General features: G+C 40.7%; 1 protein-coding gene across 3 annotated transcripts; it reads left to right on the top strand.

Moving 5' to 3' along the window:
• Window positions 1–322: 322 nt before the first annotated feature.
• On the top strand, window positions 323–25,428 carry stat6 (signal transducer and activator of transcription 6, interleukin-4 induced). Of its 3 annotated transcripts, none has more exons than XM_079741451.1 (21): window positions 323–792; window positions 902–958; window positions 2,150–2,299; window positions 2,584–2,728; window positions 13,919–14,002; window positions 16,047–16,233; window positions 16,784–16,884; window positions 17,528–17,676; window positions 18,275–18,391; window positions 18,676–18,852; window positions 19,618–19,705; window positions 19,796–19,918; window positions 20,103–20,195; window positions 20,372–20,575; window positions 21,248–21,342; window positions 21,436–21,569; window positions 21,668–21,817; window positions 22,143–22,206; window positions 22,309–22,410; window positions 23,933–24,028; window positions 24,205–25,428. In XM_079741451.1, exons 3-21 carry the CDS (start codon window positions 2,166–2,168, stop codon window positions 24,263–24,265), a joined length of 2,304 nt encoding a protein of 767 aa, XP_079597577.1. In that variant the 5' UTR covers window positions 323–792; window positions 902–958; window positions 2,150–2,165; the 3' UTR covers window positions 24,266–25,428. The 3 variants fall into 3 exon arrangements, with proteins under 3 accessions (XP_079597577.1, XP_079597575.1, XP_079597576.1); XM_079741450.1 differs by having other exon boundaries at window positions 346–430; window positions 763–958; XM_079741449.1 differs by having other exon boundaries at window positions 323–958.
• Window positions 25,429–25,690: the final 262 nt, after the last annotated feature.

Here is a 25,690-nt window from a genome sequence, read left to right as displayed (position 1 = left end):
AATCCTACATTGATCATTCCACTTGCTTTCACCAAAGTCGAGGCTACGGTAAAATGCTAATAGGGTTCGTGACTCAGCCAGTTCCTGGAAGTGGCGAATGAACTTGTGTCGACAATTCATTCCACATTTCATGGACGCCCATCTTGTGTGGGCGTTCACATAACGCTGACCACGCCTATGTTGTGTAGGCGTTCACATGACGCTGACAACGCTCATGTTGTGTAGATGTTCACATTACGCTGACCACGCCCATGTTGTGTAGACGTTCAGATGACGCTGACCACGCCCATCTGGTGCGCTTTCAGTTTGGTATATTCGACAACTGTCGAATATAGCGCAACTGCGTGATTATAACCGTATCCATGTAGTTGATTATATTTAAATAATCGCTATATATTGAACACAGACGACCATCATATTCGGCAGATATGTAAATGGCATATTAATTATAGTTAGAATATTACCTAACATGAATAGAATGTTATAAATATGCTAACGATAAACGTCATGGTTCATGTTTTACTTTTTTACACTAAGGATAACCTAATGATTGAGTATGCCTCTGGATGTTGTCCTTTTAGCTTTAAAATGTATTATAATTTTTTTTTTTGAAGTGCGCCATTTAGTTGGAAGCTTTATAGCGAGCCTAGAAACAGGCACAGGAAATAGTTGCGCTCTTCTCACTGAGTTGGCATATTGCTCGTAATAGGGAAGTACCTACCCTACAATTTTTAACCGTGGAAGTTGCACCATATTTTACAGTTGGAGCTCGGTTCGCATTGCATCGAAAAGGTCCGTGAAAAAGCAGGGGATCGACCCAGGAGCGTCTTACATTACAAGTTGGACAATATGGATTACTAGTGGCCCATACTTATGTATTAATTAACTTACAATTCGCCAGACGTGACCCTATTTCTGGAAACGTTTTGAGGAAAGCTGATTCAACTTTCTGTTGAAGGTAAGGGATACATATTAACAAGAGCCTGTAATTGTATATAAAAATTGAACCTATGAGGTTATTACGGCCTATAGCCTGAATATTATTATGTCATGCAGATGCGTAATTTGAATTCCAAATACCTCCCTGTAACTTTTCAGTTCGCTATTATATTTGGTTGATATGACGTTAGTCACAAGCTCGTTATACGACTTGTGACTAATATGTTTCATTATATCGTCTGTTTTCATTATGACCTTTTGTTTTTCCAAATAATATTCATAACACAGCGTGTTATGAATACGCTGGTTATCCTAGAAGTTGTACTGCACGTTAAACTAGGCCCTAACAGTTACTTCAATGGAAGATAACATCAAAAAGGAGCCAAAACATATTCTGTATATTTATATGTATGAATAGATATAGCCTACACCGCATCAGAGTTAGACATAGCTGATTTATCATCGTCGTGGACTTAAAATAAAAAAAAGGAAAACAAGGCAAAAAAATAATTGAGGTACTCTTATTTCGGAATAGGAAAGCTAAACTGCATGTTTACATTTCCTTGTTGTTGCATTAAAATCAAATCTGAAAAAAATGAAATATGTGACACATGTTGCAGGGTAAGTTAACAATGCAGTCCTATCATAAATGGTTCTTCGAATAATAAGAATGATACCTTTAATGTATCTGATATTATGCATTTTCATGAATTATAAGGATTTGTGGTTAATGTTATGTCAAACATATTGTGATTATAATAACACGTTCCATGTAGTTCAGCCTGCTCGCTGGGAAAGTTGAATTCAAAATGTAATTACGCCATTATTATCATGTCAAAGTTTTGTGTGCTGCAAGTCACTAGTGCTCTCATCAGGACTGGACACATCATGTACCTCAGCACACATAATTGATAACTGGCCGAGGCTCGGGTATGTTCTTGGTATGAAATCCTGAAGGATCCTATTCCTCCAACATTCCTCCATCTATAATGCAAGACCCTTAGTTCATCTGTGTTAACATTAACCCAGCTATCCAAGTATGCAGACGGCCTATCTGGACAGTCTCTGGACGGTCTCATCACTTATGCTAACACCTCGGTCCTCCTCTTCAGTTTAGCTCTGAGGTTGTTCTTAAAATAACATCTCTGTTTCCTGTTTGGCTTGACTTTGCTATGCTAAGTAGAAGATTGTTTTGTTGTGTGTGTCCCAGAGTTCCTACCGTAACCATGGCGCAGTGGGGCCTGATGAGCAAGCTGTTACGATCCATACCCACCGAGAGCGTCGATGACCTTTACCCTCCAAATACCTTCCCCATCTACGTCCGATATCTGTTGGCAGATTGGATTGAGAAGCAACCATGGTATTGACAGCAAACACACAAACACACACACGTTACGTATGAACAGTCACACACACAGTTAGGCATGCACGCACGCACTAAACAGGAACAACCACTTTAACCTCAGCATGTAAAGGTGCTTTCATGCAAGGTGGGAGTTTATGAAAATTTGGAGATAGTTTAGTACACACATACAGTCGACACGTGCACATAAACATGCACATACAAACATTAAGACACACTCTCAAACACACAGACACTCCAACACCATTACTAAGTGTGTGTTGGTTTGTATGTGTTCCCAGGGAGGATTTTGAGCTGGAAAAAGTGGACCAGCAATTGCAGGCGCAGACCCTATTGAACCAGATCATTATGTACCTGAGGTCAAAGGCGGAGCAGGAGATCAACGTGGTGGAAAAGATCAGGTTGATGCGCACAAGCAGCAACATGGTAAGATCTACAGCCTCCCCCTTCCTCTCTTAGCGGGTTCAAGCCTGCCTTACAGCCGTCCTTGTTTGGTTTCAGGGTCATTCATTTTTCAAGGTAAACATGCACAGGGATTTTATCTCTGCTGTTGCTTCTCTTAAAATATTTTATGTTAGTCAACACAAATAAAGATTGCCTTAATGTATCCCTCCCGTACACAGCACCCCTCCCCTAGCTGTATTTGTTATATCATACAAAGAAACATTTATCAGTAGTCTGTACCATTGAACAAAATTATGTGTTGCCTATCTATTCTGTTAATATTGACATCTTTAATATTTCGGGACAATCTGATCCCAACCTCAAAATGATGACTGAACTGAAAGAGTAACATAGTATCAAAATGGAACAGGATCTACTGTTTATAGATGTCTTGTTTGTCGTTGAGCAGAGGATAGCTGGGTGGGGAACTGAATGAGGATTTATACATTATATTATTTGATGTGATTCTTTGATCAGACTATTTGATCATTGCTCTAATAAACGCAATGCCACCAATGTGGAGGATGTCCATGATATTAAACAATCACTCAACTTGCTGACGGAGGAGGTTCCTGCTGTTCGAAAACAGCAGAACTGCATCATGCGCTTGGTGGAGGAAGTTATAGAGCTGGGGCTACAAAACTCAAAGAAGGACAAGCGGACTATGTTGCTGAAGAACAGGTTGGGTGATTTGGAACAGTATTCCACAATGAACGACATCATTGTCAATGGTCTGGAGCCCAAAACCTACACACATGTGCGGGCATTAACAACGCTGAACGGAGGGGAGACGAGCGAACAGGACGCCACATCTGTGGAGCAACAGGTGACGGCGTTCCTCGGATTGAGCTGGACAGTGTCAACATCGAGGCTTGTCACCCGCTCCTATGGAGAAGCAAGACGGATAAACATCATAATTCAGTTTGCCAACAGGAACCACAAAACTGAACTATTTAAACAGGGAAGATAAATGAAGGGCTCAGATGTGTATATGAATGAAAACCCGACAAAGAGAAAGGCGGCAGAAAGGCAGAAAGGCCAGATTCCTGGGAAAGCAGAAGAACATTCAATCCACGTGGATGACCAACTGCAAAATATTCATCAAGCTCAACGGAACACCAGAATAAGCCAAAGTATTACTCTTTAGAGTCCTGGATGAACTGGATACATACCAATAAGATACACCACAACAAGGTAATGGAATTCACAATTCACCATAAAAAATCCAGACTATAAACATATTTCTCTAACAGAACTAGAAACCTTTGCATATGCAATGCATAAAACACAACACATAGAAACTGACGTTGATCCGGAAAACAACTTACTCAACAATATAAAAAACAGCTGCAGTTATTACACAGATAGCAATTTAATATACATTTCCAATCAGGAAACAACATGTCAATTATCCACTTATAGCAGAAGTCTATATCCCAACTTCCACAGCATAAAATAATATATAAAACAGTTCAAGATCCCATTTAACATTATAACAATATCAGAGACCAGGATCAGCACTGAGAAAGCTGTGGACTTTGGGATTGATTGCTATGAATTGATTATACAAACAGAAGCAAAAAAGGTGGAGGAGGTGTGGCTATCTATGTGGAAAAAATACTGAAATACAAGGTGGTGGAAAACATGACAACAGTGGTTGATGATTTGTTGGAATGTGTTACAATAGAAATTTGTATGGAAAAGACAAAAAATGTTAATGTCAGCTGTATATACAGAGCTCCCGGATCGACATTGAAATATTCAAAGATTGGATGGAAAACTTGTTTACAATATCATTACAAAAGATTATGTTCAAATTCGGGGATTATAATATTGACCTTTTGAATCCAAAACAACATAGAATAACGGAAGAATTAATCAATATTATGTACAATATGGGTTTATATCCTACAATAACAAGACCTAGTAGAATTACTTCTCATTCAGCAACATTAATAGACAATATTGTCACAAATATTATGGAAAAACAATACAGAACGGGGACTGCTTTACAGTGACATCAGTGACCATTTGCCTGTTTTTATTGTTGATCACTGTAATTATAGGAAACCCCAGTCATTTTAAATACAAAAAACTGAGAACCGAAGAAAACATAAATGCATTAAAGAATGACTTACTGAAACAGAATTGGAGGGTAGTATAGGAGATAGAAGATACTGACAAAGCATACAATGGATTTCTAAATGTTTTTAAATCACTTTATGACAAAAATTGTCTGGTGAAACCATAAAGTGATGGACAAAAACAGACAACTAGTCCGTGGAACACTAAGGGTTTGAAAAATGCCTGCAAAAACGAGAAATACACTATGGAAAATTTATAAAAGAAGCAACATAAATATAAAAAATATAAAAATAAATTAACCAATATAATGAGGATATGTAAGATAAAATACCAGAGAATAACAAAAACAACATGAAAGGTTTATGGAAAATGTTAAATAGTATTGTTTGAAATGGATCAAAAAATACAGGTTACCCTGAGTATTTTATGGAGAAAGATAAGACAATAGATAATATGGATGATTTATGAAATTCTTTGTCAATGTGGGACCAGATTTGGCAGAAAAAATGAATGACCCAGAAATAAATGAAGTGGTGGATACTGATCTTTGGGATCGAAATACCAGCTCTATTTTCCTTAGAGCAGTTGAAGAAAAAGAAATCATAGACACTGTAAGAAAATATAAGAGCAAATCCTCTATTGATTGCAATGATATTGATACGATTATAATAAAAAACGTTATTGAAGTAATTGCAGAACCATTAACTCACATCTGTAACTTGTCTTTTCAATCCGGTACATTTCCAAACAAAATGAAAATATCAAAATAATACCTTTATATAAAAATGGGGAAAGACACCTTTTCACAAATTACAGGCCTGTTTCTTTACGCTCCCAATTCTCAAAAATCCTTGAAAAACTCTTTGCAGAAAGACATGATAATTTCATTGAAAAAAATGAAAATGCTTTTGGTCGACCATCAATATGGATTCTGGACAGAGAGATCAACATCAATGGCATTAATCAAACTAATCGAATAAATCACCAATTGTATAGACAATAAAAAACTGGCAGTGGGAATATTCATAGACCTAAAAAAAAGCATTTGATACATAAATCACAAAATTGTACTTACTCAACTCGAACGGTATGGCATCAGAGGGGTTGGATTGGACTGGGTGAGAAGCTACTAAGAAACAGGCAACAATTTGTTAAAATAGGTGATCATAAATCAAAATATTTAAACATGACTTGTGGAGTACCTCAAGGGTCTGTGTTAGGTCTGAAACTTTTCAATCAAATCTACTGAGATTTATTCTATTTGCGGATGATGCAAACAAAATTGTTCTGGTGATAATTTGAAGCAGCTTTTGGAGGTCATCTCAGCAGAAATGAAAAAATTTAAACATTGGATTGATGTCAACAAATTGTCTCTTAATTTAAGCAAAACAAAAATTATGCTATTTGGAAATCATAACACAAAGACTCAAGCCAATGATAATACATAAAATAAGTATAGAAAGTGTATATGAAATACAATTTCTGGGTGTGATCTTAATCCCCAAAATCTGATGGAAATCACAGATTAATCACGTTAAAGAAAAACTGGCAAAAACCATAGCAACATTAGGAAAATCAAGATACATTCTGGACCACAATCATTACACATCTATAATACTCATATTACCATATCTGACTTACTGTGTGGCGATATGGAGAAACCTACAGCTGTTATATATTCCTAAATTCACACGCACTGAAGCTCAGCGATGTGGTTCAATTTAAGACTGCACAAATAATGTTCAAGGCAAGAAATCAACTACTTCCAGGAAACATCCAAAAACTATTTATGGACCGACAGGGTGGGTACAATTTGAGAGGGGAATTTAATTTAAAAAAAATACAATTTCAAAACAACTCTTAAAAGTATGTGCATGACTATCTGTGGGCTGAATTTGTGGAATCGTTTAGAACAGGAAGTAAAGCTTAGCACAAACATAATTCAGTTTGGTTGGTGGGGGGCGCTAGTGAACGCCGCATGGAGTAGTCGTGTCTTCGAGTAGCTCCTCCACACTCTCGTTAAATACCTGCTAAAAATAAACACTTACTCAAAAATGAGCGGTTCCAACTAAAACAAAGCTAAGGAGAAACCTACGCATCCGAACTCAAACCCGAAGAAAAGCGGAAAGACAGTTCCTGCCATGAATACGGTCAGGGCCGTTAGCACCGAGCTAAGCCCGCCTAGCAGCCCAGGTACCGCCACTGCTAGCGCCACTGCTCGGGCCAATAGACCTTCAACTTCTCAGCCAACGCTGGCTAGCGTCATGGCTGCCATTGGGAAACTGGACGAAGACATGAACACCAGATTTAACACGCTCGACTGCACACTCCACCAAGTCAAGACTTCCCTGGCAGACCACACATCACGCATCTCCGACCTGGAGGGCTTTGCAGCCGACCACGAGTCCCGCATCACAGATCTGGAGAAACAATGCACGGAGCTACTGGAAATCAACAAGTCAACTAAACGTAAGCTAATAGATCTCGATAACCGATCTAGACGCTGCAATATTAAAATCACTGGCCTACCAGAAAAAGTTGAGAAAGGCAACCCAACACAGTTTGTCACTGAGCTCCTGCCGCAGCTCCTCGGAGCCAACAACTTCACCAGCGGACTCAAAGTTGACCGGGCGCACCGTATCGGTCCACCCGCAGCCGGACGTCAACGCACCATGACCGCCAGAATTCATCACCCTCCAGAGAAGGAGACAATCCTGAAACTCGCTCGGCTGCATGCTCCGCTGACCTACAACGGTGCCAGGATCAGCGTGTAGCCGGACTTCTCACCTGAAGTCACCGAACAACGCCGCGCCTTTGATGGAGCAAAAAAGAAACTGAGGGACGCCGGGGTCAAACACGGTCTCCTCTTTCCAGCCAGACTGACCTTCAACTACGGTACGGAGCAGAAAATATTTCAGGATGCCAAGGATGCCGAGACTTTCATAGACAGATTCATCACATCCTCCGCCGCTGCGGAGTGAGCTGTACCCCCGGCCGGGGAATATCCAGCCTGCTGCCGCTCCCAGTCACCTGTGTAAGACACTTTAGTGGTACTCTAATGTTTCTCAGTCTCATCAAGAATTGAGTTTTATTTAACCGCTAAATACCTAAGTGTTTGTTTTTGTTTTTGTTTTCACACGAGTGTGGAGATAGTTATGTTCTCTGCTTTAGTCAGGAGTAGTATTCTAGCTCGACGGTTTCTTGCAGTGTCTAGCTGTTTCTCAGTGTTCATGGTATTTTCGTCCCACCTCGTTTGTGGCGGGGGACAGGGGGAGGGATTTAATCTGCATGTTTTCCTGTTTTTTCTTTTTTACCTGCTCTTCTTAATATGTACCCCGCTAATTATGCTTTGGATATGTTACGTGGTCATATACTTATCCTTTTATGGTTGCTAATGACCCTCTCACCCCACCACACGGTGGCAGCTTAACATTACTCAGCTGGAATGTCAGAGGTTTAAGGACTAATTTAAAAAGGGGCAAGGTTTTTTCCCATTTAAAGTCACTATCTGGAGATATAATTTTTATGCAGGAAACGCATATCAAACATAATGAGCAATGGAGGTTGAGATGTGCTTGGATATCTCAGATATACCAGTCAACTTTTTCTTTTAAGGCTAGAGGTGTAGCCATATTAATCAGAAAGAATGTTCCATTTGAACATATTTCAACTATTTCTGATCCTAACGGCCGCTATTTGATCGTGTCAGGTCGCATTCTGTCACGACATGTAACCTTTTTGAATATTTATGCGCCCAACTTCGATGACCCTGGTTTCTTTAGGAAAGTCTTCAATCTTATCCCGGATTTATCATCTACTCACTTAATTGCAGGTGGAGATTTTAACACAATTCTGGACTGCTTTCTTGACAGACTCTCCACCCGCCCCACCAGTCCCTCTAACGCCAGTATTGCTCTTAATTATATAGTTAAGTCAATGAACCTGGTTGACATCTGGAAACTGCAACACCCAAATGATAAGGACTTTTCCTTCTTCTCTAATGTTCATAAATCATATACAAGAATTGACTACTTTTTGACTGACGCCATTTTGACCTCGGATGTAATCTCCTCCAAATATCATGATATTGTAATTTCCGACCACGACCCTGTTGAACTAAAAATCAATATTGGTAGAACTAAAGCTGCATTCAACTGGCGGTTCAATCCTTTACTACTGAACAACATCCAATTCCGCCAACAAAATAACAGAATACTTTGATCAAAATGACACATCTGAGGTAAATGACTCAACCCTGTGGGAGGCCTTTAAAGCTGTTACACGAGGAAATATTATAGCCCACGAGTCTAAAATAAAAAAGGATAAGGAGAAAGAATTAGCAGATATCACAGCCCAACTCAAACCACTAGAAAAAGACTACAGGGCGACCGCCTCTCCAACCAAGCTTAATGAAATAATCAAATTAAAGTCGAAATATAATGCTGTTCTTTCTGACCGTGTCAGCTTAATGCTGCTAAAAGTAAAACAAAATCATTTTGAATTAGCTGACAAGCCAAATAAACTACTGGCTCGCCAGCTCAAGAACATCCAGGCCAGCAGAACAATTCACAAAATTAAGATCAAAACGGGAACTACTACCACAGATCCTGAGAAAATTAACGAATGCTTTCGTGAATTCTATGAAGATCTTTATACTTCAAAGTCCACCACTGCTACATCACATATCTCTGAATTCCTTCGTACTCTCCACCTGCCTAAATTGAGTCCCTCAGCACAAACAGACTTAAATACAGACATAACATTAGAGGAAGTTAAACAGGCAATTCGCTCCTTTCCTAATGGAAAGGCAGCCGGACCAGATGGATTTGGCATTGAGTTTTACAAAGCATACTTAGACATTATAGCTCCTTTTATGTTAAGAATGTTTAACCATTCTATTTCAGTTGGTCTGCTTCCAGAAACGCTTTACTCTGCCAACATCTCTTTGATCCTGAAAAAAGGGAAGAACCAGACAGACCCTTCTTCATACCGGCCCATTGCACTCCTTGGCTGTGATCTTAAGGTGTTTACTAAAATCCTCGCAAACAGACTTAATAAATGTATTGCAGATATTATCCATGAAGACCAAACTGGATTTATTCCAGGTAGATTTTCGTTTTTTAATGTTAGGCGTCTACTGAATATTATGTACACTAAATTTAGCAAAGATTCTAAAATTGCCGTTCTCACCCTTGACGCTCAAAAGGCGTTTGATCAAGTTGAGTGGTCATACCTTTTATCTGCAATTAAGGAGTTTGGTTTGGGGGAGAATTTCGCCTCCTGGGTCAAAATGTTATACGCTCGCCCCACTGCCTCGGTCATCACCAACAACATCAGGTCTCCTGCCTTCACTTTGCAACGATCCTGCCGACAGGGCTGCCCCCTCAGCCCTTTGTTATTTGCTGTTGCTATGGAACCCCTGGCTATCAGTATCAGGAATCACCCTTCTATTGCCCCTTTAATTTTGGGAGGAGTAGACCATCGCATCTCGCTGTACGCGGATGATGTTGTTCTGTTTCTGTCTCGCCCAGAAGTCTCTCTCCCCCCCTTATTAGGAATCATTGAAAAATTTGGTGAAATTTCTGGCTACACTGTAAATTGGGATAAAAGTGAATTCTTGCCAGGTGATCTGGACCCACATTTTCTTAAAAACTTGTCATTTAAAATTGTCTATGATAAAATCAAGTACTTAGGAGTTACAATTCCTAAAGACCCCAAGCTAATTTATAAATTGAATTTCCTCGACATGATTGATAAGTTAAAATCGAATATTGAATCCTGGAGACTGCTACCATTATCTCTTATTGGTCGGGTCAACACAATTAAAATGGTTACTCTTCCCAGATTCCTCTACCTGTTCCAGAACCTACCTATTTTCTTACCCAAATCCTTTTTCAAATTAATAGATTCACTCATTTTACCTTTTGTGTGGGGTTTCAAGGCGCATCGTATCTCTAAAAAGCATTTAACCAAACCCAAATCAGCTGGTGGCCTCAGTTTACCAAACTTCTGCCACTACTATTGGGCTGCGAACTGTAGAGTATTAATGTACTGGCAAAATCCACGACAAGGTAATGTTAATGCCTCCATCCCGTCATGGCTTGCAATTGAACAGAGTCTCCCTATCAGTTCTTTGCCTGCCCTCCTCTTCTCCTCAGCTCAGCCCCCTAAATCCAATCCTGGAAATAATTTCGTAGTTACAAGTTCTTTTAAAAATATGGTACCAAATAAGGAAATCGTTTAACCTGCCTGAAATCTCCACCTCCACCCCTCTATACCGAAACCACAGTTTCCCACCCTCACTGTCGGACAACGTTTTTCTGCTCTGGGTTAATAAGGGTATCACTACCATTGAGGACCTTTATCTCAATAAGACTTTTGCTACCTTTACTCAGCTGAAAGAGAAATTCACATTGTCAGATGCGCATTTCTTCCGCTATCTACAGGTTAGAGATTTCGTCCGTAAAAACATTTCTCACTTTCAGTCATTACCAGCTCCCATTGATCTGTATACTCTTCTGAATCGTTCCCCCGACTCTAAGAGACTTACTTCACGATTTGTCAACCTTTTTAACTTACTTAACCCGACTTCATCCCACCATTTGAAAGAGGCTTGGGAAAAAGACTTAGCTCTGTCAATAAGTGACAATGACTGGGAAACTTACCTTGGTGACATTCGCAGCTGCTCAATCAATTCAAGACACCAACTTATTCAGTTTAAAGTTATCCACAGGCTACACTACTCTTGTGTTAAACTTCACTCCTTCTACCCTTCTATATCCCCAATATGCTCAAAATGTAAATCAGCGGAGGGAACTCTGGGCCATCTATTTTGGTTTTGTCCCAAATTAAATCAATTCTGGTCTGATATTTTCAAATGTTTTTCTGAGGTATATAACTAATATTTCTCCAGATCCTCTCACCGCAATTCTAGGTGGCTCTCGACACCTTTCTATGCTCACCAATTTGCACCGTAAAACTATACAGTATGGAATGGTCATTGCAAAAAGGAACATCTTATCTCATTGGAAAAGTGATGAGGCACCTTCCTTTAAGGCCTGGCTTTCAGAAATTACTAATTTGTTGCATATGGAAAGGATTCGACACAATGTATCCCTCAGCTCTGCAACCTTTGATAGGATGTGGTTTTTTGAACCATTTCTTCTACATTTGTCAAGACTGACTTAAAAGTAACACTTAACTCTCATACATCTTTGTCAACATAACCCCATGTTTTTGATTTTTATATAATACCTGGTATGTCCTATATGTCAATGTATACTATTTCTGAGCAGGGCCCTTTTATTCTTCTTTTTTTTTTTTTTTTTTTCTCTCTGTCTACTTGTCTACGTTTATTTTCTTTTGAGCTAGTGATGTGCTTTTTTATAATGTCACAGTTCGTCTGTTGTCCTGTTTATTATATTGAAAATCCATAAATAAAATATTAAAAAAACAAAAAACATAATTCAGTTTAAAAAGAGGTACAAAAACAAATTTTTTGAACGGTATCGGGATGACTGTAGGTGATTTTGAGTGTGAGATTAGTGGTGTGGATTAGTGGATTGGTGTTTTGTTTTCTTCTTTGTTTTTGTTTGTTTGTATTTTTTTAAAATATTTTAGCATTGTATAAATACAAATAATTTGTTGCACATTATGTAATTAGTTTTTTAAAACTGATAAATTCATAGCAGATAATTATGAGCAGTTGAATGAGTGGTGGGAATACATAAGCTTCGGCTTCCTCCCACTCCTTTTCGGACATAGACACATTTATTTTATAAATTGTTAAGGGCAAGGGCGTAGGAACCGGGGGGGGGGGGGGGGGGGGGACGGGGACGGGGACGTGTCCCCTCCAATATCGGAGACAGGCGCATTTGTCCCACCTAAAAATTATACCGGATCTGTCAGGTTTCCGATATGTGTCCCCCCCAATGTTAAACTCATTCCTACGCCCCTGGTTAAGGGGTACAGAACGAGGGGACCCAAACGCTTGACACAGGGAGGCGGAGACGAAGTGAAAGGAAGTGGTGTTTATTGGGGCAGGGGTAAATGACAAGCCAGGGCTAGGCAAGTGATGGTCAGACAGGCAAGGTTTCGTTAACCGGCAGGCAGGCAGTCAGGCAGACAAGGGCTCGGCGACAGGCGGGTAGTCAGGCAGGCAAGGGTTCAGTGACAGGCGGGTAGTCAGGCAGGCGATGGTTCGGCAACAGGTAAGCAGGGTGGCGGACGGAGAACTAAAGGAGAGGGAAGAGGGTTACTAGGGGAACAGGGAAAACGAGCAGATCTTGGTAAAGCGCTGGTAGGACCGCTACTATTTGAGTAGTAGTAAACGACAAAATGGCGCCGGCTGAATGGAGATCCAGGCTGAAGTCGGGAGTGGAGACTGAGGATTAATGGCAGGTGTGTCGGGAGAATGAGGGCCGGTGGGGTCAAGCGACCACTAGGTGGAAGTATTGGACGGCGTGGCAGGAGGTGGCATAACATAAATATTGTTTATGACACTTTATAATTATTGTTGTTTCATTTTATGTGCATGTGTATGGTGTGTCATACTTGCTTTTTTTTCAAAATAAAGACTAAATGAAATGAAATGTCTGTTGCCCTAGTTCAAGAAACCTTGAAAATACCAGACAAATCGGTTGGCAAGACAGCCTCAATGCACACATTGGATCACTCCCCAGAGGAACTGGCTTGAACATTATTCAACAAGTTCCGATTGGCCGCAGAACTTATTGGTGGCTTTAGGCCAACAAGCACGTTTTAGTTCTTAGTCAAAGTTTTGTTATGCCTTTAGTGTACATGGTCTGTGAGGACTTTAGATTTGATCTGGGCGGCACACTTGTATGGTCAAAAGATGCCTGTATACACACACACACACATCCACTCAATTTATGTACATGTCATTTCACAAATAAAATAGATAATACATTCAAATAAAAAAGAACAGTATAATAAAACCTGTTTATCTTTGACCTACTAACTCCATAACTAGTCCCTACATATTAGACTAGTCACATCAAAAACAGTACATTTGTGATGTTTTCCAGAGAACGTGTTTGACCTCATAGCACTCAACCTTCTTTTCAGGAAATGTTTCGACAACAGTCCCTGAACTTTGGAGTGATGGTCCGAGACATGCTCAGGAAGGAAAGGCACCTCATCAACAACCCTGTAAGATGCATTGTTCCACAATCTGAAAAATCGAAAATCTGTCAGTTGGCGAGCCATTAAAGAAACCTTGAAAATACCAGACAAATCAGTTGGCAAGACAACCGCAATGCAAACATTGGATCACTCCCCAGAGGAACTGGCTTGAACATGGTTCAACAAGTTTCTGGCTGGGAGGGGGAATTCGGAGGGGGGGGGGCATCACTACCTCTTGTATACAGAGCCCAGAGTTTTCGTCTATCCCCCTGGGTGCACACACTGACACAAGGCTTTCAACCGCTTCCGCCAACTTTTAATGCGTTGGCAAAATATCACCGCGCGCTTTACGGGGCGATCACTGGACGCATCTCCACGTGCGTGACGTAAACAGCGCGTTCTAGCGCTCGAGCTGCTAGGACCTCCCCGTGGGTTTAGTTCTCTGTTCGATAACGTAGAGGCTCCCACGCTCTCTCTCTGCTGCTGCCGCTCCAGCGCAACACACACACACGCGCGCACGCACGCACGCAGCACCGCGCGACTAATTCCGCCGCTAATAACAACTGGTGGCGCGGACTCTGGAGAGTCAAGGTCGATACTCGCCTCTGATAGATTGAAGTCTTTGGAGACTTACGCTTCACACGCACACGCACTCTCACACAAACAGGCAGACAGACACACACACACACACACACACACACACACACACACACACACACACACACACACACACACACACACACACATACACACACATACACACACATACACACACACACACACACACACACACACACACACACCACTCCATCTCTCTCAACGCCAATCGGTGATCCGATTGGCGAGCACAGTGACTTTGATGAGTAATTTTAATCTGATTACTGGTTTGGAAATAGTAACGCTTTTGGCCAACAAGCACGTTTTAGTTCTTAGTCAAAGTTTTGTTATGCCTCTAGTGTACATGGTCTGTGAGGACTTTGATCTTGGCGGCACAAATTGCCATAAATTGTTGTTGGGTGAAGTAGAAGCGCAGAGTAAAGCATGTTACAGAAGTTATGTTTACCAATGTTATTGAAACCAGCTCAAATCCCCAAATTTCTCTCTACTGATTTTAGCTGATTATATCATAGTATTCCGGCACCGGAGCACATAGCGAGGCCCCAATCGCCAGATAGCTAAACACTATAACTTGACTGAAGTAACAATAGGTAGCTCCAATGACGAGGCAGCATTAAATCTGTTGTCAACTTGTACTAACCCATTTATTGAATATATAGTTTCCTTGTGGTCAATTTGTTTCTGATAGTTTCACATCCATTATATTCAAAACGAGTGTTTAGCAGCTATATTTGTTTTGTCCAACCCAAATAAGGTATGATATATGACCTTAGTGGTTGCTGCTTTCAAGGCAGTGTGATGTGATTTTTAATTTAATTCAGAGCACCATTTCAATAAGTCCCAAGTGTAAGTGTAGGAGGGTGAGTTTAATTAACTGAGCTTAAGCATTCTGTCATCCTCATGCCAAACATTTAATACAATTTGGAATATAATGGATGTCAAATTATCACCTAATGCCCAATTCTGTGACACGCTTTACCGCAAGAGGGAGTGAGTCAAACAAAAATCAAGGCTGATTTACATCTAGATATAGACAATGTATACAGTTAACTGGGCAAACCAGACTCATCCTTTAAAGGGGAAACCAAATTACTATAATTATGTGGACATTTGTCTTTTGTGATCATTTTTTTGAAGCTTGAATCAGCATTATCTCTCATTACTCACCTGGCCCCAAGGAACATTGTACTATTTAAACGTTTTTGTAACGGCCTTTACGCCAGCATTCGGTGCTACTTTGTAAGTATTTGGGTTGTGGGCAAAGATGCATGATTAGATGCGGCTTATACTACCAAGTTGCTTATTTGTGGTCCTTTGAAACATACAACCCCTTTTACCGCTCCTGTAGCAAAGAATAAAGATTTATTTGGGGATAATAGTAATAATAATATTGATAATAATATGTTTTTGAAGGTGAACCAAGAAGCACACTCAATTCCACTCAATTCTGCAGCCCCAGCAGGTAGAAAATCTTTCAATTATGCCGCTGTCTCCAAGCCAAGAGCCGGCCCCAGCGGCCCCAAAAACGAGCGATGTGGACAGACTGGTGTACCAAGTTCTATTCGTCCAAGACTGCAGACAGTCTATCCACCAGCAGCAGGAGGACCTGAACTGGGATAAACAGAACCTTGAGTCCATAGGTGAGTGTACCCTTTGAATCTTTCAGTACCTGAAGATTGGATTTTGATTCTTAGGGTCACGATTAGATTGGAAATTGATTGTCGTTCCAAAACAAATCCAGAGTTCAAAATCAATTCTCGAGTCAAAGGGGTGCTCATTTCAGGATGAAATCCATTCCGCTGTGTGCTAAGAAAAGAGATTTGGCAAATTATAGGATCAATGGGAGTCAATTGTGTGTAAAATCATGCCAATTTTGGAAGTTTTGAAACGTTTACGAATCATAGAAGATAAGGATCTCGATTTCCTCAAACCCTTAAACAATCACACACACACACACACACACACACACACACACACACACACACACACACACACATACAACTTGTTTTCACATGTTTTTTACTACATAATCCTAGCACTAATCTATTTGAGCAACTTAATATTAGCCATTTTCTTTCTATAAACACATTCTCAGCAATATTATAATATATGTTTATTTGTTTATGTACTGTAATGTGTTACACTTCTGTAATATTGCTTGCGTCTGAATTCCCCCCACTATGTTTTCAGGCCCTCCCATACAGAATGGAATGGATCCACAAAACACAGAACTCCAAAAACTCCAAAACAAGATTCAAAAGCAGGAGCATAATTTAAAAAGCCTGAGAACAGTAAGCAACGAAATATGGCATACTGAGACATTATGCACAACAGAGGGGATTCAGAAAGTTATTTCTTAGTTTAATCTGGTTTTGATGTTGTATATTTGTGTTTATTTGCAATAAATTGTCATAAATGTTGAGTTAAGTAGAATCACAGAGTAAAGCATGTTACAGAAGTTATGTTTACCAATGTAGTTGAAACCAGCTCAAATCCCCAAATTTCTCTCTACTGATTCTAGCTGATTATATCATAGTATTCCGGCACCGGAGCACATAGCGAGGCACCAATCGCCAGATAGCTAAACACTAATAACTAACTAATAAATAACTAATAACTAATAACTTGACTGAAGTCACAATAGGTAGCTCCAATGACGAGGCAGCATAAAGTCTATTGTCAACTTATACTAACCCATTTATTGAAGATATAGAGTTTCCTTGTGGTCAATTTGTTTCTGATAGTGTGAAACTCTAAATAAACCAATGCAAGAATGACTATGAAATAATGTAAATAATACAATATTTAATATGCTGTTTGTGTGTGTGTGTGTGTGTGTGTGTGAGTGTGTGTGTGTGTGTGTGTGTGTGTGTGTGTGTGTGTGTGTGTGTGTGTGTGTGTGTGTGTGTGTGTGTGTGTGTGTGTGTGTGGTAGAACCAGTTGGGGCAGCTGAAGAATGCAGTGGATTCCCTAGGGCAATGCCAGGCCCGCCTCATCAGCCAGCTGAAAGCCTGGAGTTGGGAGCAGCACAAGGCCACCATAGGGCACCCGTTTGACGACAACCTGGGGCCACTGCAGACCTGGTGAAGCCACAAAACCTCCACCCTCCCCCCTCCCCCCAAAATCAACGTTCTTGATGGTTGTTATGTTGTGTTTCCTAGGAATAGCAACCATCTATTGTTAACCGGTTTTCAACTGTTTAGGTGGTCTCAAGTGTCAGGGCGTTCCTACCTGTTCTTTCACATCTTGTTTTTCCATTTTCCTTCCGCGTGTAAGGTTGCTGGCTGACTGCATTGCATCAGGGCCGGTTGATTAGATTGTTCTTGCCGTTAGCAGCTCTTTGTAAAGTGTGTCACTTTAATTAACTGTTACATCAATTCCAATACATGCTCGCTGATTACACGTGTCCTGGGTCCAACAGTGGAGGGGCACTGTAGTTTCACTACTGTAGTAGATGATGCTAAGTAGGTTACATGAAGGATAATTTAATTAAATGCGATGCATTCACTTCTAATGCTAAATTAATTATTGACTGCAGACAAGTAATATTTCTTGGCTGTATTGTTATTATGTTATTGTTGTATGATTATTGAGTAAATATGTTGTTCTCTCTCTCTCTCTCTCTCGCTCTCTCTTCCTCTATCTCTGCCTCTGTGCTGTCCTCTCTCTTCCCTCTTTCAGGTGTGAGCAATTGCTTGGTTTGAATGGGAAGCTGAGGCAAGAATGGATGCTGGCAGGGAATCCAATCCCAGAGCTGCAGGAGAGGCTGGTCACGCTTCAACAGGATCTCATTAAAAGGTTTACATCTACCCCATTTACATTCCCTCTATTTACATTTAATCGATCTACATTGAATCCCTGAACATTTAATCATTTCACATGTACTACTTTTACATGCATTACATTTACATTTAACACCATCTACATTGAATATATTAACGAAAAAAATGTCAAAAATGAACATATGAATGTATTTCTACTTGATTTGCAAGAGTTTTCATAATAAACATGCAGAGTCATCAACGCGTGTATGTCTTTCTACAGTAAGCAAATTAAACTGCTGATTTGTGTCATGATCCCAGCTCTCTGCTGGTGGACAAGCAGCCTCCTCAGGTCATCAAGACGCAGTCCAAGTTCTCCACCGTCGTGCGCTACCTGCTGGGGGAAAAGATGGCTCCAGGGAAGCCGGTGGTGCTAAGGGCCCATATCATCACAGAGGCCCAGGCCAGGCACCTGAGGCAACTCGGTACCCTCCCTAGGTGAGAGTCACCTCACCTGTGTAGTGTACAGATGTGAAAGCCATCTTATCTGGATATTTACCACCGTGCCCAGGTGAGAGCTGTCTCACCTGGGTACCATGCCCAGGTGAGATTCCTCTACCTAGGTGTTGTGCCCAGCTGAGAGTCCTCTAACCAGGTTAACATGCCCAAGTTTTAGCTATCAAAACTGGGTACCGTGCCCAGGGTAGAGTTCTCTACTTGGGTACCTTACCCAGCTGATAGTCCCCTAACCTGGTTACTCTGCCCAAGTGTGAGCCAGCTAACCTGGGAACCATGCCCAGTTGAGAGCAAGTCTTTTTATCATTGACCACACAGAGAAGGAGAAAGTACTTGGAAGGAGGCCAGTGTTACCAGTGATAAAATTGCCCCTTGGCAATCGTAGATCATATTGAGATAAGGTTTTGGGATTATGGCTTCAAGAGAGCAGGTTCCTTCTGTGCCATAAAACCTGAAGAAGTTATCATATGCTATGCAATGTCTTAAACATTATATGCAATGTGCAATCTGTGTTTGTGAAAGGCTTGAGTTCCACAAGTTGAATCAAATGACCGATTTCACAAGGAAATTGCATCACTTATTTAAAATATTCAACTACAAAGAGAACTATTACAAAAGCAATTATACGTAAATATTACAGCTGTTAATACATTTACCTGAGGGTTAGTTTGTGTTAGTTTTTGTGAGAATTATTCTGTTGACTATTCTAATAATACTTTTCATGGGGCTCCTCTTCTGTAATCTCAGTGACAACGTTGGGGAGCTGATCAACAATACTGCCATTTTGGAGCACCACCCCACTAGCAAGAGCACATGCGCCACCTTCAGGAACATGGTGGGTATTGCGTGCAATTCCCTGAGGCCCAACCAAAAGATTTGGAATAATATTACATGTTGTTAATGTTGTTTTTTGTTGTTGCAATAGTCTGTTAAGAAGATCAAAAGGGCAGACCGGAAGGGAACAGAGTCTGTGACTGAGGAGAAATTTGCCATCCTCTTCTCCACAGAGATCAACATTACTGGTTGTGACGCTCCCTACAGGATACAGGTAGCGCTTATTGCGTCATAGCGCCCCTCACTGTTTCCCTGGTGTGTTTAAACTAACCACAAGCAAAGGGGAATATGGAGGGTTGGCTAAGTCAAGGTTGTTTATAGGACATTTTTGGTAAATAAAGGAAACCATCTTTTGTAGCAGAGGAAACCATTTCTAAATACCAAACTTGTGTCTGTAGATAATCTCAGTGCCGGTGGTTGTCATTGTTCATGGCAGTCAAGAAATCAACGCCATGGCCACCGTTATCTGGGACTGTGCCTTTTCCGAACGAGTGAGTGGCATGTGAATATATATTCTGTTAAATCATAAGCATGGAAATAAATGTAATATGTTACAAATATACACATCATGTTTCATGTCATGGGGATTTGGATGCCAATAAGTGCAAGGGTTTGTTTGCAATGCTTGTAAGCAATGTCAGACTTACCTGTTTGATGATGTCATCAGGACAGGATACCGTTTGTGGTGCCGGACGGCGTGCCCTGGAAGCTAATGTGTATGACCCTCAACAGTAAATTCATGTCTGAGGTGCAGACGCAGCACTGCCTCAACCAGTACAATCTGCACTTCCTGGCCCAGAAGATATTTGATCAGCCAGACATATCTGGAGACTTCAGTAAAATGATGGTGTCCTGGGCACAGTTTAATAAGGTAAACGGCCCTTTTCCCCCTACACACGCGTGTGCGCACACACACACACACACATTCACACACACACCCACACACACAGGGCCGCTGCTGGCCGTTTCGGTGCCCTACGCGAGCGGGGGGGGGGGGGAGCCTCTTTTTATATATTAGGTAAAAACATATAATTGCCGAAATTGAGTGATAGGTTATGCAATTAACAACGGTGGGCCTCTTCATAACTAATTTATATATTTTTTTAATTCAATAATGTAATAATTATTTTTATTTTTTTATTTTTTTTACAAACCATAATTTTTGGTGCCCCCCGCAGGTACTTGGTGCCCTACGCACTCTGCGTACTCTGCGTATAGGGAGCGGCGGGCCTGCACACACACACACACAAATGCACACGTTAAAGCTACAGACAGTTGCTGACATGTAGAACATCAAGTGCCCACTCCCCATTCTACACACACAAATGTTTAAGGGTACGAGACTGGAATACTTCGGTAGCACGACAACCTTGAGAATCGGCCGCACCAACAGAGAAAGACTTTAAACTAACTGACGCACTCATGCACAAACGCACGCAAACACACACACACACACACACACACACACACACACACACACACACACACACACACACACGTATAAGCTCCCCCTGGTTCATAAGAATGTGTTTTCATATTGCAGGAGATGCTCCCAGGTCGGCAGTTCACCTTCTGGCAGTGGTTCGAGGGAGCCATGGAACTGACCAAAAGGCACCTCAAAGCCTACTGGAGCGAAGGGTGGGTGGGGACGTGGACAATATAGCGGAGATCTTATACGATACATACTGTTTATTATAGACAACCTCATGTCTGTTGCTACAACTCCACCAGGGTGATCTTTGGCTTCATCGGCAAGCAGCATCTCCACCTGATCCTGAAGGACAGGCCCAACGGGACGTTCCTGCTCCGCTTCAGCGACTCGGAGATCGGCGGTATCACCATCGCCTACGTGGCGGCCAGTGAGAGTGAGTGTTTTCAGTCGGCGGTCAAACTCTTTAATCCATTCATCGACTGTGATATATTAATCTGATTTATGAACACACACACACACACAACCACACAGACGGGGGACAGAAGATCCAGAACATTCAGCCCTTCTCTAAGAGAGACCTGGAGATACGTTGCCTCGGCAACCGCATCATCGACATCGACAGCCTAGCGTTTCTGTACCCTGAATATCCCAAACACGGGATATTCGAAAAGTACTACACAGGTAACCCCCCCCCGTCCCGTCCCTATCACCTCTTTGCTCCTTCATCCATTTTAATGAACATAATATGTGTATGTATATGTACTTATTGTATGTTGTACATCCTGAAAATAGTACTTGTGCCGCATCTTATCCTATACGGGGAATGGGTTAACCTAGTGATTGTGAATGCTTCTTGTTTCTATGAACATCTTTACTGCACTGACAGCGATATATTATTGTTTCTCTTTCTTCATTGAAATGTACTTACTGTAAGTTGCGTTGGATAAAAGTGTCTGTTAAATGGCCTCGATGTTAATGTCCTGACGGTGGGCTGTGTTGTTGACAGACGACCCGTTGCCATCTCCAGAGGGAGGCTACATCGGCGTGAGGCTCCAAACCAAAGTGGACGCGTAAGCCAGCTACAGCTATCTATGCCAACGTCAAGTGTCCGCCAATCAGACTGCATGTTTTTGAGGTGTTTTTTTGTTTGTTGTTGTTGTTTTTGTACATAGGGAAGTTGCCCCGGCCTCCTCTAATCTTTCCTGCAATACCCCCCGCAGCGAGATGCCGGATATGAGTCCTCGGATGCTAGTACAACCTCTTACCTCGCCCTTGTGAGTCAGAAACACTGTCTCCCCTCAAACCTCCGTGCATGCGGGCCCTTTTTCCACAGGCTGGATTTCCAGGGTATCCAGATATGTTATTTAGAAGGGCAGTATTTTCGGTTTCAGATACCTTCCTACCTATGATTTAGATGACCCTCTGTTCAGTTGTCGTGGCAACTCATGCTGTGTGAGCCTCACCTGGAGCTGCCCTGGTACATAGCAGGTTAGCTGTGAGATTACCCTGCCAACTACGCATTTGGGACTTTCTAATGCCTCATTGGTTAAGTTATATTTTATATTATATGGTTATATCCAAAACTATTGTAAACTATTCCAAGGCGTATTGTTTTCCCTCCTTGTTAATAATATAGAGCAACAATAAATTTGACTTGACGTGTCAAAATTGAAGGAATAGGGGATTTCTATACTGCTCCACCCACGCATAGAGTAGACTATTATTAGATGATTTGTGATGATGTGTCACTTACATGACAAAAGAACAGGTTTTCCCATTGGAGGTGTTGGAGACAGCTGGTTTCAGCTTTGCGCACTGATTGCTCAATGTGCAACATGTGTGCAGCCTCACCCAGCCTAAAGGTCCATTCATCCAACCATGATTATCGGCCTGGGGGCTATCGTATTAGACAGAAAACCACCAGAGATTGAACATAAGCCTTTAAACCTTTCACATTGTTTTGTAATGTCAATGGATGCATGGTGTTTAAAGTATTGCCACACAGTAGGTTTCAGTAAACGTATGCCTCACTTTTCTACAAATATAAAAGATGAATAAACTATTAGAATAAACAGTAACATTGAAATAAGCTGTTGTGAAACGGGTAATCCTGACAGTACACTGCAGTTTTTGATTTATTCAGAGTTACACTTCCTCTCCTCACCTTACCTCTTCCTGTTCAGCAAGACTTTGTTTTCTGCATTGCTTTGTCATGCTCATACGCCGAGATCTCTTATCAATTTAACATTGCCTTACCCAGATTCAGACGGTTGTTTAATACCATTCTCATCACTGTGCGTCCCAAAGGGGAGTTCGCTTGGACAGCATATGCTTTCCGTTAGCGGTTTCAATGACTCACAGAGTGACCGTAGCCTAGCTCCTTTTGGAAACCAATTCAAAATGGTATTCCCCTGACATTAACAGGAGCTGCGCTACTGTAACTCTACAAGTCAATGCGGCTACACAGGATAACTCACCTTCTGAACGCACAATGATGGATTTGGAATTCAAAATGTAGTCTGAATCTGGGTAAGTAAGGCAAACAACAATTTATAGATATCTCGGTGAATCCCTTTATTGTATGTTTGAACTTCCATGTGATGGCTATCCTCCCGCCTGCCTGTTCAGAATGGAATGCTGCATTTTCAGTATAGGAACTTACTGTTCACCGGAAACGCCAAACAATGTAATAAGAAGGATTTCAACTGCTGGGGAATGCTTTGCGGGACTGGTTCGAGGTATAGGCCACGGTTGCTGAATTGCTGTCCTTTATGTTATTGTATTTCTCTCCGGCAGACAATCGTTCCCGGGGAATTCATTTGGGGCTGACTCTCCAGGTGGAGCGTCAGGGTTCAGCTTCATTGACCCCAATGGAATCTACCCTCCAGAAATGTAATTGGACACAAAATATTTAATATATGCAATACACATTATAATACAAATATTCAAAATATAAGTGTATTATACTAGTGCTTGTTTTGACATACGTGTGTGTGTGTGTGTGTGTGTGTGTGTGTGTGTGTGTGTGTGTGTGTGTGTGTGTGTGTATGTGTATGTGTGTCCTACAGGGCTCCGCCTACGAATATGGATGTGGATTTTGATTTTATTGAAAAGTTAATACAGCAATAGGGAAGTAGGAGATAAGTCTTCAATGGAAACACTCTGTTTGACGGTGTGGATGCGATAGTCTTATACTGATGTACGTGGCCATCACTTACTAACAGGTACAACTGAAGATGATACATTTACACACAGTGTGGAACTGGTTGTGGATAAGGTAGTAGTTGAGGATCTGATAATATGATACTGCAAATTAAATCACTGCATATCCAGAACTTTCATTTCCTGGTCATATGATAATGAGTTAAATTGGTATTACCCTGTTTGTTTCAACAGCATATCTGTCCATCTTTTGTATAAATAAGGTATAAGGTATAAACTACTGTATACATTGCTATGCTTATAAACTACGCACATATTTAGCAGTTGTTATTGGAACACAAACTAAAACATGTTTTCTTTGGATTGGTAAAGACTTCCTGATCTTAGGAACATTGCAGGTTTATGTTGTACTTGTACATTTCTTGAGTTCATTTTTAATGAATCAAGTAGCAATATTTTCATCTAAAGAAGCGGGAAAAGCCTGTAATACACTTTGCAATTTGTTATGTTATGTTGTGTATCCATTTAAGAGGATTCGTTTTGGGTCCATACAGTTCACTTAAAATATTGTTGTAAATATGTTTTATCAACAGATTTTTTTCAAAATGTGTATTTACACTTCAGGCAAGCTTTTCTTCACATATCTTATTTGGCTAAACTGAGAATTAAACTTGGTTTTAACTGTAACTTAAGCAGTAAAATTATACAAATTGAAATGTCTAAAGGACATTTTACTTTTTAGAGCAGCAGAAATGTTGCAATTCTAGAGATAAACTATGATACATTTTCCACACTCGGTCACAACCGTACATTGTTCCTGACTTATTAACCTTGGTTACCTTTAATTTGAACATAGTAAAGTTGAATTACTATGTTTTGTCAAGCTCAGATAAATTATATTCATAGTTGAGTCTTTCAACTATGAATGATAGTTGAGGAGTTAGAATCTCCTCACTCCTTTACCCAATTAAATCATACACATTCCTTTTGCATGCTTACTCAATGCTCTCCTTTGATATATCATGTGTTTTTTGTGCTTTGTTTATGATATGTAAATTGGCGTTGGGATGTATAATTATGAATTATTCAGTAATATTTTCTAAAAATTTAAAAATAAAACTTTCTTAACTATCAAAACCATGGTGGACTGATTCAACTATTTTAGGGAGACAGGCAGTGCAGGCAACTGATAGCCATTTCTAAGAAGGTAAATATTTTAAATGGGCTACCAGCATAACTGTGAGAACTTGATGGTTTAAAGTATAAAAAGTACAAGAAAATAATGTAGCCAGAGATTTAGAATATTTTACATAAGAATAATGAATCCATGGCAGTCTGGTTAGAAAGGTGTGCTTTAAAGCAAATTGACTATCCATTGAACCAAGGCAGATT

This window comes from Pollachius pollachius, assembly GCF_949987615.1.
Source record: "Pollachius pollachius genome assembly, chromosome: 8".
Lineage (NCBI taxonomy): Eukaryota > Metazoa > Chordata > Actinopteri > Gadiformes > Gadidae > Pollachius > Pollachius pollachius.
This window is presented reverse-complemented; position numbering and strand designations above follow the sequence as displayed.

Bases quoted from the DNA above. Each gene is read 5' to 3' on its own strand.
- stat6 (XM_079741451.1), top strand. From the start codon at position 2,166: ATGGCGCAGTGGGGCCTGATGAGCAAGCTGTTACGATCCATACCCACC. The intron at 18,853-19,617 runs GTGAGAGTCACC...CTGTAATCTCAG, and splicing joins CAACTCGGTACCCTCCCTAG to TGACAACGTTGGGGAGCTGA. The intron at 20,196-20,371 runs GTGAGTGGCATG...TGATGTCATCAG, and splicing joins ACTGTGCCTTTTCCGAACGA to GACAGGATACCGTTTGTGGT.